This window comes from Aethalodelphis obliquidens, unplaced genomic scaffold (genome assembly GCF_003676395.1).
Source record: "Aethalodelphis obliquidens isolate GAN/ISIS:26980383/991018 unplaced genomic scaffold, ASM367639v1 scaffold111, whole genome shotgun sequence".
Taxonomy (NCBI): Eukaryota; Metazoa; Chordata; class Mammalia; order Artiodactyla; family Delphinidae; genus Aethalodelphis; species Aethalodelphis obliquidens.
In genome coordinates this window covers 73,901-86,204 of record NW_020838055.1, presented here as the reverse complement: position 1 = coordinate 86,204, position 12,304 = coordinate 73,901, and the positions used below count along the sequence as shown (strand labels likewise).

General features: G+C 52.0%; 1 protein-coding gene across 7 annotated transcripts in view; it reads left to right on the top strand.

Moving 5' to 3' along the window:
• Nucleotides 1-12,304, top strand: part of ZDHHC3 (zDHHC palmitoyltransferase 3) — a 56,164-nt gene that overhangs the window by 31,095 nt on the left and 12,765 nt on the right. For 5 of the 7 annotated variants that reach the window (XM_027096915.1, XM_027096917.1, XM_027096914.1 and 2 more), the window contains 3 exons: nucleotides 3,214-3,310; nucleotides 3,973-4,054; nucleotides 7,954-8,084. In XM_027096915.1, coding sequence (XP_026952716.1) covers nucleotides 3,214-3,310; nucleotides 3,973-4,054; nucleotides 7,954-8,084 — 310 coding nt within the window. Of the gene's footprint in view, nucleotides 1-3,213; nucleotides 3,311-3,972; nucleotides 4,055-4,174; nucleotides 4,259-7,953; nucleotides 8,085-10,548; nucleotides 12,207-12,304 lie in introns of those variants that run through there. The other 2 variants (XM_027096921.1, XM_027096918.1) reach the window with 2 other exon arrangements.

Sequence of the window (12,304 nt, the reverse complement as noted above, 5' to 3'; positions counted from 1 at the left end):
ATCCGCAACAAGAGAAGCCACCGCAATGAGAAGCCCGCGCGCCGCAGCAAAGAATAGCCCCTACTTGCCGCAACTAGAGAAAGCGCGCGCACAGCCAAAAATAAATTAAAAAAACAAACCAACAAAAAAAAACGGGAGGGGCCTGGGAAACCCTGAAGGTAGGAACACCCCAAATACCTCCACTGAGGACATTTGGTCTTTTTAGCAGCTGCCATTGAATGCTTAGGACATGTCTGTGTCCACAGCGTCTCGCACAGGAGACACTGGAGTTGGTACAAGAGAGGAGTGCAGGCAGGAGCCCCAGGGAAGGTGGATTTCGCCCGGAGGCAAGAGTGGAGAAAGGGCCCTCTGGGAGCCTTCCCTGATTGCTGTGCTTGAGCTGCCCTGCTGTGTCTGGGGAGGGGACACCAGTGAGCCCACTGTGCTGTGGGGACTGGGAAGAAGACTGACTCTGAGGTACCTGATTCCCAGTGGGGTGTCAGGGGTTGTGGAAGGCTCACATTTTTTCTTCCTCCCCCTGAGGGCTGGTGCCTGAGATGAAATAGCCAGGCAGGTGTGGGCAGTCACCCCCTGGGCCTGGAGCACCCTTCACTTGGCCCACTGAGGGACCAGGCCTTGCCCTTGGTGCTCTCCAGGCCCCAGCCCCAGAGCCATTCAGGCTGGGTGTTCTGTGAGCCGTGGGTCAGTTAGCCTCTAAACAGCGCCTCCAGCCACATACATGGATGGACCTCCACCACCCACGTGCACTACCACCTGCCCCAGGAGCCCGCTTCTGAACAACTCTGTAAGCCGGAGGGAGAGGCGCCATCTTGGCATTTCCTGTCTTTGCAAATAGGAAACTCAGAGACCAACACTCTGGACAACTTTTGCAGCTCTCAGTGGGCTGTACTCCTGCCTACTTCTAGAAGGATGAGTAGTGTTCTAATTTGGCTGCCCAGTGAAACTTAGCCCATTGTGAAACCCAGCTTCCCAGGGTTCACACCTGGCCTCTTCAGGGAGGCTGGGAGGAGAGAGCAAAGGACAGATTTGCTTAATCTCTTAGACAGCTTTCAGAGGACGTCAGGCCATTTGGCACCTCTCTGCTGCTGAGCAAACACTGCCTCAGAGCACCCACCTGAAACCCCTTTTACAAAGAAGTACAAGTGGAAGAAAAACTGCTCAAGAGTCCAGAGCAGGGAGGTGGTTACCCTCAGGAGCTCCCCAGATAGGGAGGGGATTAAGAAACCCCAGAGCTGAGGAAGGACATACAAGACATGGGCTACGGGGGTGGTTCCATGGTGGGAATGTGTTGGCTGAGGCCCAGAATGCAGGGAGCTTTACTGCCTACTTGTCTGTACTTTCAAGATTGTACACTGGGAACAAGTGTTACCTGTTCTTTCATTCATTCATTCAAATCGGTAACATACAGAGAGAGAGAGAGAGATTGATTGATCAAGTAATGGAGTTGCTGGTACCTGGCTTTCTCTTTATTGCCCTCCATGCCCCTTTCATGCGTCCTTTTCTTACCCCGCCTTTCTGGCTCCCAAGGAGATTTCTGAAGCTGGTTCAGCATCTCTGAAATGTGCTCATTCCCCATATGCCTGTGTTATCATGACCCCTTGAAGCTGTGGGAAGAACAAGGGTGGAGACCAGAATGACCCCACCACTCGTCTGAGCCAGCATCTGTTCTCACTTTCTCTTATAATGGTACTCACGTCCTGTGGGGGGCAGGGGGGGACCCAGGTCTGCCTTGCCACCAGAGCTCATACCATGCTTAGAAAAGCCCACGCCTCCCCCTTGGGGTGCAGGTGAGCCCTCCTTCAGAGTGGTCTGTGCTTCCCGGTCTGCAGTCTGGGAACAGCTCGCCTCCATGCCCAGAACAGCTCCTTCTGCGCCATCCCTGCCCTCTCTGTGGGTCAGCCAGAGCTCAGCGAGCACTGTTTGTGAGCACGAGGCAGCCTTCTCTTCAGCAGGCCCCTGAGCCAACCCTTCCCCCAGGGTCCACCCACCATAGCCCACCTTAGTAAGAACCTGAGATAAAGTTGGTTATGGAAACTACTAGAAAGAAAAGCTGGTGTAAACTAAGGGACTGTCAAAAATATATATAATTCTATTATTTCCAAGCTTGTATTTATAGTATTTCAAACTGTTTTGAACAAATACTGCCCCCAAGATAAATGTTAGGGAGCCTATTTTAATGAACTGAGAATGAAACAATTTTTTTTTTTTTTTTTGCGGTACGCGGGCCTCTCACTGTTGTGGCCTCTCCCGTTGCGGAGCACAGGCTCAGCGGCCATGGCTCACAGGCCCAGCCGCTCCGCGGCATGTGGGATCTTCCCGGACCGGGGCACAAACCCGTGTCCCCTGCATTGGCAGGCGGACTCTCAACCACTGTACCACCAGGGAAGCCCCAAGAAACAATTTTTAATGAGCCCATCTATTGGCAAATTGGTCTTCCTGAGCTTGAGCTTTGGGAGTAGTTGCTTTTGAGGTCCCATTAGCCTTGTGCTCTTGTTTCAGATTCTTACTTGTATGGTCCAAAAAGGGGTGGGGAAGGTATTTGCTATCAAATAACAAAGCTTCAAACAGTCTCAGTCCAAAAATTATCCCAGTAACAAGTTAGTAATTTGCAAATTAGTGGGATTTCTGATCAACACTTAAGCTCAAATGACTTTTCTGCTGTTTTGGGCTAAGTGGATATTATCTTAGAGCTGCAAGGTCCTTAGAGGGGGACTTCCTGCCGCCATGTGACGCACTGCTCGTGACCCCACTCTGAACTCTTCTAGCACTCTCTCTCGTCAGCCGCACCCTGGGAGGTTCCCTGGTCAGGTTTTTGGTCTTTGGGGGGAAATTAGGAGCAGCTGTATCCCATCTCATCCTGTCAGGTTTTTGAAAGTGCTGCTTCTTTCTGTCCTCTCAGTAAACCACATTTTCAGCCCACTGTTACCTCAGGAGAGCAGTCTCTTTCTCAGCCATGTCGTTCCAGCCTGTTTTTATGTGAAACAAGATAAGGGGCCTTGGAGGTGGATAACTGTCCCCTTGTTTGGAATGATTGTGACCCTGGAGGCCCTGGCCCTGCCTTCCAAGCCCCTTGCAACACACATGCAGCAAAACATTGGGTGGCGCCCTAGAGGCCACTTGCCAGGAGTGGTGCAGGAGCATGGGTTTTGAGTCCCCTCGACACTCCCACCTCCGTGAGGACCCCCCTAAAGATCTGCCTTGCGGCTCTTTCAGTGTTTGTAAGCGGTGCATTCGGAAGATGGACCACCACTGTCCCTGGGTCAATAACTGTGTTGGCGAGAACAACCAGAAGTACTTCGTCCTGTTTACAGTAAGTCAGCTTCCGAATTCTGCCCCACCCTCTGTGAAGCAATGGAGAGCTCTGTTCCTTCGAATTGTCAGCACTCACAGTGTTCTTTGCTGCTGTTCAGAATAGTGCCTGGCCACGTAGACCTCCGCCTTTCTGCCAGAGCTCTCCTTGGTTGAACAAGTGCCCGTTCCTGTGCCCTTCACTTGAGCATCTAGAAAATTGACTCAAGTTGATTAGCTATAAGCAAGGGCAGTGTTCTGGGCCTCTATGCCTGGTGTCCGACCTAAGTAGCTAAAGAAGGCGGCAACCCTCCCTCAGCTGCAGGTAGGTGGAGTGTATCTAGCCTGAGGGCTGGAGGGGCCAATGGCAGTCAGCGCCCTGACCTTTCAAGTGAGGAGCAGCAGCCAGCCTGGAGCCCCCAGGGCAGCCCAGGTCACACCTGGTGACACGTGCTTGTTTCTGTTCTTGTTCCACACGCTACCAGTGAATGGCCGCTCACCTCAGACCCAGGGCTGGGGGCGGGGGACCAGTGGAGAAATCACCAGGTGCCTCTCTGGCCCCCCTCCTGCTCAGCCCTCAGCCTAAGTGTTCCTGAATGGGAGGTTCCGAGCACCCCGTCCCGGGAGCCTTCACGGCCAGAAGGTTCTCACAACAATGGCGTCTGCACTGCTTTCCTGTTTCAGATGTACATAGCTCTCATTTCCTTGCACGCCCTCATCATGGTGGGATTCCACTTCCTGCATTGCTTTGAAGAAGACTGGACAAGTGAGTATGTGCCAGGGCTTCCCTCCTTGCTGCAGGGGGGCGCATGACCCAAGCAGGGTGGGCTCTTTGTTTCCGTCTTAGTGCCAGGGGCCAACCTCATTTTATTAGATCTCCTGCAAGCCCATGGACCTATCAGGGAAGAAACAGCAGAGGCCCAAATATCTCTTCATGAAAAAAAGCAGCCCCTTAAAGTCAGTTCTACAGGTAATGTAGTGAGTTGGACAGACCCTCTAGCCTGAGTGAGCCCAGGGAAAATGCAGCCCCCCAGCAGGGCGGTGCATTCCCTGGAGTGGAGCTGTGCCTGCAGAGAGAGCTTTTGCTTCCATGTCTTTAAGTGAGGAGCTTTAATTGAAGGTCATTTTATTCCAACCTTGCAGAAATCCATTTTTAACTTTCTGGCTAGGACATGGACGGTTTTCGTTAATCTTTTGTGTGTGTGTGTGTGTGTGTGTGTGTGTGTGTGTGTGTGTGTGTGAGTGATGGTTGTTTTTTTAACTGCTTAATCACCAATTTACGTTAAGATTGTAGACAAATTCTTCCTGCTTTTGAAGTATCTCATTTAAATGTGCAAATGCGGGCTTCCCTGGTGGCGCAGTGGTTGAGAGTCCGCCTGCTGATGCAGGGGATGTGGGTTCGTGCCCCGGTCTCGGCCCGTGAGCCATGGCTGCTGAGCCTGCGCGTCCGGAGCACAGGCTCCGCAACGGGAGAGGCCACAACAGTGAGAGGCCCGCGTACCGCAAAAAAAAAAAAAAAAGTGCACATGCTGAGGAAGGAACTCCAACCACAAGATTGCATAAATCCTGAGGGAAAAATATAGATGCAGAAAAAATAAATAAAATTTCAATTTTTTTAAAGAAGAATAAAAATAAGTTATAAGAAAACAATTTTTAGTACAGTAGTCCCACCTTATCTGCAGGGGATATGTTCCAAGACCCCCAGTGGAATGCCTGAAACCTCAGATAGTACAGAACCCTATATATACCATGTTTTTTCCTATACATACATACCTATGATGAAGTTTAATTTATAAATTAGGCACAGTAAGAAAGTATCTGAATTGCCAGCATCACTGCTCTTGCATTTTGGGGCCATTATTAAGTAGAATAAGGGTTACTTGAACACAAGCACTGTGATACCACAGTAGTTGATTTGGTAACCGAGGTAGTAGGTAGCATATGCAGCATGGATATGCTGGACAAAGCGATGGTTCACGTCCCAGGTGGACAGAGCAAGATGGCGTGAGATTTCATCACGCTACTCAGAACAGTTTGTACTTTAAAACCTATGGATTGTTTATTTCTGGAATTTTCCGTTTAATATTTTTGCACTGAGGTTGACTACAGGTAAATGAAACTGCAGAAAGCAAAGCCAAGGATAAGGGGAAGACTACTACAGATACTGGAGGAATTAAGAGAGGCCACCTGCTGGGCTCCATCTTTCACACATACACCTGTGAGACACATCTTGAGCAGAAACATCATATTTTCATTCTTTTTCCATTGATTGGTTCCCCCCTTCATTTAATCATTTTTTAGGAGTTTTGCTCTTCCTGCACATACTGACTTCTTAGGCTTTTTCTTGCTATTATTTCCCCCAGAACTTGTGAGGCTGTGAAAAGGACAGTATCTTTAGCTCCCAACCAGATATTGAGGCTTTCCCTGCCTCTGTAGTTTGCATCTGCCCCCCTTCTACAGTAAGTCCGCTATATACGAACAGGTTCCGTTCTGAGAGTGCGTTCATAAGTCCAATTTGTTCGTAAAGTCCAACAACGTTAGCCTAGGTACCCAACTAACATAATCCAACTAACGTAATTGGACATGCAAACACACGTTCACATCTTTGAAAGTTCGCAACTTGAAGGTTTGTATGTAGGGGACTTAGTGTATCTCCCCGGTCCTGCCCCCATCTCTGCCTGGCTTGACCTCATCTAGGGGAAGAGAAATCCCGTGGGTATTAGTCACCTCAGGCTGCCATAACAAGATACCATAGACTGGGAGGCTAAAACATTTATTCCTCACAGTCTGGGAGGCTGGAAAGTCCAAGATCACGGTACCAACCAATTCCATTCCTGGTGAGGACCCTTTTCCTGGCTTGCAGACGGCCCTCTCCTCTTGTGTCCTCACATGGCAGAGAGAGAAAAGCAAGCTCTCTGGTGTCTCTTTTCATAAGAGAACTAATCCTATCACGAGGGCCCTACCCTCATGACCTCTTCCAACCCTCATTACCTCCCAAGGGCCCTGGCTCCAAATAATATCACTTTGGGGGTTAGGGCTTTGGCATGTGAATTTCAGGGGGTGGTTTACAATTTAGTCCATAACACCATGTCTCCCCATTTTCGTGACTGCCACAGTTCCAGCCCAAGCTAGAGAGGGGAAGGTCAGGATGTTAGTGAGAGTTCATAGTCAGGAGTTGGTACAGGATCCATGCCCACCCTGTCTGCCTTGTCCTGCCCACCACCCTGACCAGCCCAGAAGCCAGGCAGGTACCTGCCCCAGCTGTGGCCACCCAGGGCCAGCCCGTCAGGCTGCTGGGCCACCCTAACCACACCCTGCCCAGCAAGGAACCAAGAAGGGAAGTCATGTGGAGGTGTTAAGTTCTGAGGAAGATGTGAGGAGATACGGCATTTAGACAAGATGCTCTCACCCTGCCACCCATTCAGTGCTGGTGTGTCTCTAAGCTCATTCCAGATTTATGTCCTTTTCCTCTCCTGACATTCCTGTGAGGGAGCTAGCAGGGCAGTTTGGAGGGGGCACTTACTCCCTGAATTCCCAAAGCCCAGTGAAGCCCAGCTCTGCCCTGCAGGACCAGACCCCTTCTGTCAGGAAAACAGGCCAGAGCACTGGAAGAGCCAGAAACATGGGCCACGGCCCGGGTGTGACAGGCCCGGCAGCTGTTGGCAAGGGCAGGAGTCCTTGGGTAGTGAGTGCCAACCAAGGGGCCTGGACCAGTGCCACAAGTGGGGCCCCTGTCTCCCAAGGTGGTCCAGGGCTCTCCTGAGAAGCTGCCTTGATGGTGAAGAGCCAGAGAAGGGGTCTTCTGCCTGCTCACCCCCCACCAGCTCCCTCAGCACCTCTGCTTTTCAGTGGGCTGGGTTTCTGACTGAGACACTACTCAGACAAAGGATTCTGCTGCCTAAAACAAAACCACACATCTGGTCAAACCTCACTGCTCTACAGTGGAGGGAGTAGAGGCCTGGAGAGGGACAAGGACTTGCCTCGGGTCACACCCAGGTCAGGGTGAGGTCGTAGTAGGGGCCAGGGGAGTGAAAGTGTCTGCTCTGGGCCAGGTGGCTCTTCTGTCAGCTCCCCAGCTTCAGGACAGACTGTCTCAGGGACGCAGATGCTCCTGAGAGCGGGCCTTCCCCGTGGGGCTTACTGGGTCAGGCCAAGCCCCAGCACTTAGACTGCCCCCTGCCGAGCTGTAGCTCCCACAGCCACTGAGTGATCCTCCAGACCTGGATTTTCCTCTCACCCGTGAGCAGATAGAGGCACAGGAATGCCCAGAAAACCCACGGCCAAACCAGGCCTGGACTGAGGCCCCTCCACCTGTGCAACCTGCATTTTGCTCTCTGAGGAGAGGAGGGTCTCCCTGTGGTGTCATCAGGCCTTCGTGCCTCAGCTCTGAGTCCTTCTGGTCCTTCCAGACTGTGCTGGGTACTGTGCTTGGCACCAGGATGCAGACACCCGTGCTGTCCAGGAAGAGGGACGGAGAGCAGGGAGTGGTGTGTGTGAGGGAGGGGAAGCCGGCAAGGTCCAGCCTGCTGAGGAGGGCTTTCCTGAGGGAGAGCTGGTGCAGCCAGGTGTGGGAGAGGACGGCCCCTGCCATGGCCTCGAAGCCAGAGAGGAGCCCTGGGGGTGGCGAGGGGCAGCCCTGAGCCCCACGTGTCCCTTCTCTTTCAGAGTGCAGCTCCTTCTCGCCACCCACCACAGTGATCCTCCTCATCCTCCTGTGCTTCGAGGGGCTGCTCTTCCTCATTTTCACATCAGTCATGTTTGGGACCCAGGTACACTCCATCTGCACGGATGAGACGGTAAGCAAGTGGGCAGCCTGCTCACCATCTGCCTCCACAGCTGGGGTAGGGGGAGGGCTGCTTGCAGGCCAGACCTGGGAGCCCAGCGGCCAGGCCCTGGGTGTGCAGGGCACATTCCTCCATTTGCAGTGACTCGGGATCTTCTTCCTCCCCACTTGGGACTGGCATTCACATCACACCAGGAATGGGGCCCCGCAGCCTCGGCAAAGGGTTCCCTTTTGTTACGAGCCCTTCCACCTTCCCGTGATGGTTCTGTCTTATACACGGCTCTGGGTCGGGCATTCTGCTAGGCACTGGGATGCCCTTCCCATCCAGTGGCCACAGGCTTGGAGACAGGTGGTGGACAAAGGCCACCCTGACCCAGGTGGCACAGACAGGGTCGGCTTCCCAGAGAAGGTGCCTTCATGAACAGGTCCTGAGGATGGAGTCAGGAGACAGCTCAGCTTGAGCCCCCAGAGCAGTGGGCAGCAAGACCCGGCTCTGGTCCTCATCTGCTGCCTTCTGCCTGCCCCCACCTTCCGCCCTGCTCACAGCTCCTTCTCTGGGAGCTTTGAAGCTGCTGGCCCAGCCAAGCTGGAGCCCATACCCCTGGTGCCACTGCCACTACCTCTCAACCTTCCTAAGGTGTCCAGAAGCCTCCAGGTGGTCAGTCCGTGGCTGTGATGTGGGCATTTCTTCCCTGTTTGGGTTTGGGGTCTGGGTAAGGGGCCCCAGGAGGAAGGGCAGCCCTTAGCTCTGGGGTGAGGTCATGAGTTCCTCCTGGCTTCCCAAAGTCCCCTTCAGGTAGCAGCTCTCAACAATCGTCTAGGGTTCTTTGGGGGAACTTCGGCCGATTGGGTAGTCAGCCTTAGATGGAGGCTCGTAGGAAGACTCAGTTGTTGCTGCTGCTGCTGAGGCCCCATTCCTGTGGGTGTGGAAATTCAGCATGTGGAGAAGGACGATGCTGCCGGCTGCCAAGGCACCACCATTTGGATCTGCGGCAATTCCCCATGGTTTAGAAGGTTGGGTGCCTCTCAGCACCTTTTTTCTTTTATAAGCATTCATATCATTATAAAAGAGTGTCTGTAAAAATAGTAGCCAGTGGTGTAGATCCAGCTGTGTATCCATGCAGTAAATGTGACAAACTTCTCTGCGTAAGACCTGCAGGGAACCCAGAGGTGACTATCTGGCCCTACCCGCTGTTGGGACACCCCGCCAGGCCACACAAGCCATGGTCTGGGGGAGCTAGAAGGAAAACTCTCATGGCCCTGGTCCTAGTTGTTCTTCCCCCTCAAGGGTATTCCTAAAGGGAGTCACATTGAAAGGAAAGGAGAAAGAAGCCAAGGACCTGCAGCTCATGGGAAAGGGCATCTTGCCCTTGGCCTCTATTGTCCCAGGGCCCTAGGCTGTGAACTTAGGTGTCGGACCCAGACACCTGTTTGGGATGCATAGGAGAGCCAGGAGGGCCCATGACCTCCCACCGCCCAGACTCAGACTGGGCTGTCCCCTCAGGCCCCACCCTTGCGCCTCTACCTCACAGAGACCACAGCAGACAGGCCCCTGGCCAGGCTCCTGCCAGGCTGCTTCTCCCCTGTCCTCCGGCCCCACCCGCTGACCAGCTCCTTCAGGAGAAGGGAAAAGGGAGGGATCAGCCTGCTCCCCCAGGCCACATTTTTCTTGCGAGACTTGGCCAGGGGGTCGTGCGGGCTCTGTGACAACTGCTGAGGTGGCCTTGGGTCACACTTCTCCCCAAAGGAGCACAGGAAGGCCTTTGCCGGGGCTGAGGCTGAGGCTGAGCGGTCTGTCCGTGCGGCCCTTCTAACCTATACTAATCCCTCTCCTTCCTCCTCTGTAGTGACCTCTCCCTCCTGTTCCACCTCCTCCACTGTGCCTCGCCAGTCCTGCTAAGCAGGGCGCTCCTTGGCCTCCCAGGCTGGGGGGCGTAACAGCACCAGAGCTGGTCCTTTGACTTGGTTCTTTTTTTTGTCTGCAAAGTGGTCATAGTAGCTTCAGACTTACCATGAACCGTTCCCAAATTAATGGCCGTCCTTGGCTATCGTGATCTCAAGCTCCCCACCAGCTGAGGCTTCCTGTGCCCCAGCCTTCACAGTGCTCCCGCACACACAGCTCAGAACCAGGCCTGAAGCGCCTCTGCAGACCCAGCAAGGACTCACTTAACAAAACACTGGATTGCACAACTAGGAACAGTGGCTTAGGGGCCTGCTGACTTTGCTCATTTGTCCCTTCCTTCCTGGAGGGACTTATACATGTGTGCCTATATGCCCACCCCCCAAAAAAAAATTATGATTTTTTTCTTTAGCATTTTTTATGAGAGAAAGAGAAGAAAAATGTACTATGTAGATGAGCTTCATGGCTTTAAAATAAGGAAGCATTTACTCCATTCACCTCAAGCTAATGGATATCTCTCCCCCAAAACCACAGCAGTAAAGTGCTTGACTGAAAGTATGATTGTTCTTGTTTTCAGGGAATAGAACAATTGAAAAAGGAAGAGAGAAGATGGGCTAAAAAAACAAAATGGATGAACATGAAAGCCGTTTTTGGCCACCCCTTTTCTCTAGGCTGGGCCAGCCCCTTTGCCACGCCAGACCAAGGGAAGGCAGACCCGTACCAGTATGTGGTCTGAAGGACCCCTGACCAGCATTGCCACTCAGACACAAACCACATCCCAGCACTACCATCCAATCCGTTCTCATGAACGTTTAAACCGAAAAAGCAAAACAAGTCTAAAACATTTTTTTTAATGTCTCAAGTAAAATGGCTGAACATTGCAGAGAAAAAAAAATGTCCCCATGTTTTATTTTTAAAAGATCATCCTTTCTATTTTTTTGGTGACCGAAGCTGCTTTTCTTTTTTCCTTTTTAAAATCACTTCTCTGATCTCTGGTTTCCTCTCTGCTGTCTGTCTGGCATGACTAATGTGGAGGGCGCTGTCTCCAGGCCATGCCCCCTTGTACTAACTGAGTCGTGACACTTGTGCGTGGATGGACCGGCCCGGACACCTGTTTGGGACGCATAGGAGAGCCAGGAGGGCCCATGACCTCCCACTGCCCAGGAGGCAGTGGCGAGCGCCCAAATGGGAGTTAAAACCTCACCGAAGATGGATGCTTACTCCTTGTGACCTGAGAGGGCCAGGATCAGGGATGGAGCCCTTAAAAGGGTCCTTGACACAGTGGCCTCATCCCCCATGTGAACACGATTCGCCTCCTAATTCACAAAATCAATTTCCTGCCTTGTATGTTATGGGCTCTGGGTGTGTAGAATGACTTGTGGGGTGGGGGATGGAGATGAAAGGGGTCTTATTTGTATTCTGAATCACCAGTTATATTCCAACTATGATTATTTGGAAGAATGTGAAGAAGTTTTTCCGGTTCAAAATGCCTTATACAATCAAGGGAAGAAGAAAATGACCCAGCTTCAGGCGAACTACATTTCCCTCATTAACGTTTGCTTCTTCTCTGACCTCCCCACCTCCCTCCCTCTCCTAGCGAGGTGTCGGTTAAGCAGTGTTACTGCCAAGTGAAACAGCCTCAGCTCCACCGTCAACCCCTTCTTCCTCATTTTGTAAATCCCTGCAGTGGGTTTACTTTCTGACATTTTAGACCCATAAATGTGCACGTCTTGTCTGTATTTTAACCTGGGAGACCATTATCCTGCGTGGGCTGACCGTGATGCAAGGGCAACATTACAGCCAAACATTTTAAAGTTGAGAGATGGCCATCCATCCACTGGAATCGGCAGACACACCTAAGCCTGTGGCGCTGAAACTGACTAGCTTTTCTTTCCATTTGCATACTTGTGTGTTGAGTCTCATTTGAAGGAGGAAGGGCCTGAAGACAGTGGCGGGAGGTGAGGGGACAGGGAGTATGCATCAAATGCAGAGGTCGCAAATCCGAATACCATCTCAACATGGATTTGTTTTTTTAAGCGATCACCACAAACCTTTTTTTATCTTTTGCTTGGGGTGGGTTTGGGGTGAGGTTTATTAAATCAGCCCTGGGTGAGGAGAGACTTCATCTAGCTATGTGATCTTTCAGAAAAGTAAGTGGAACATGCTGCCTCTTTTCAATTCTGTCAGTGCTTCCACATGGAAACAAAACGCAATAAAATTTTTCCAAAACCTGTTCTGGCTGAGCTCCCATCTCTCACAGTGTTACCCCTCAGGGAGAGCCGATTGTCCAGTCAACGTGAGTGTGCTGTGTTTGGGCATTTCTTTCATTGCTT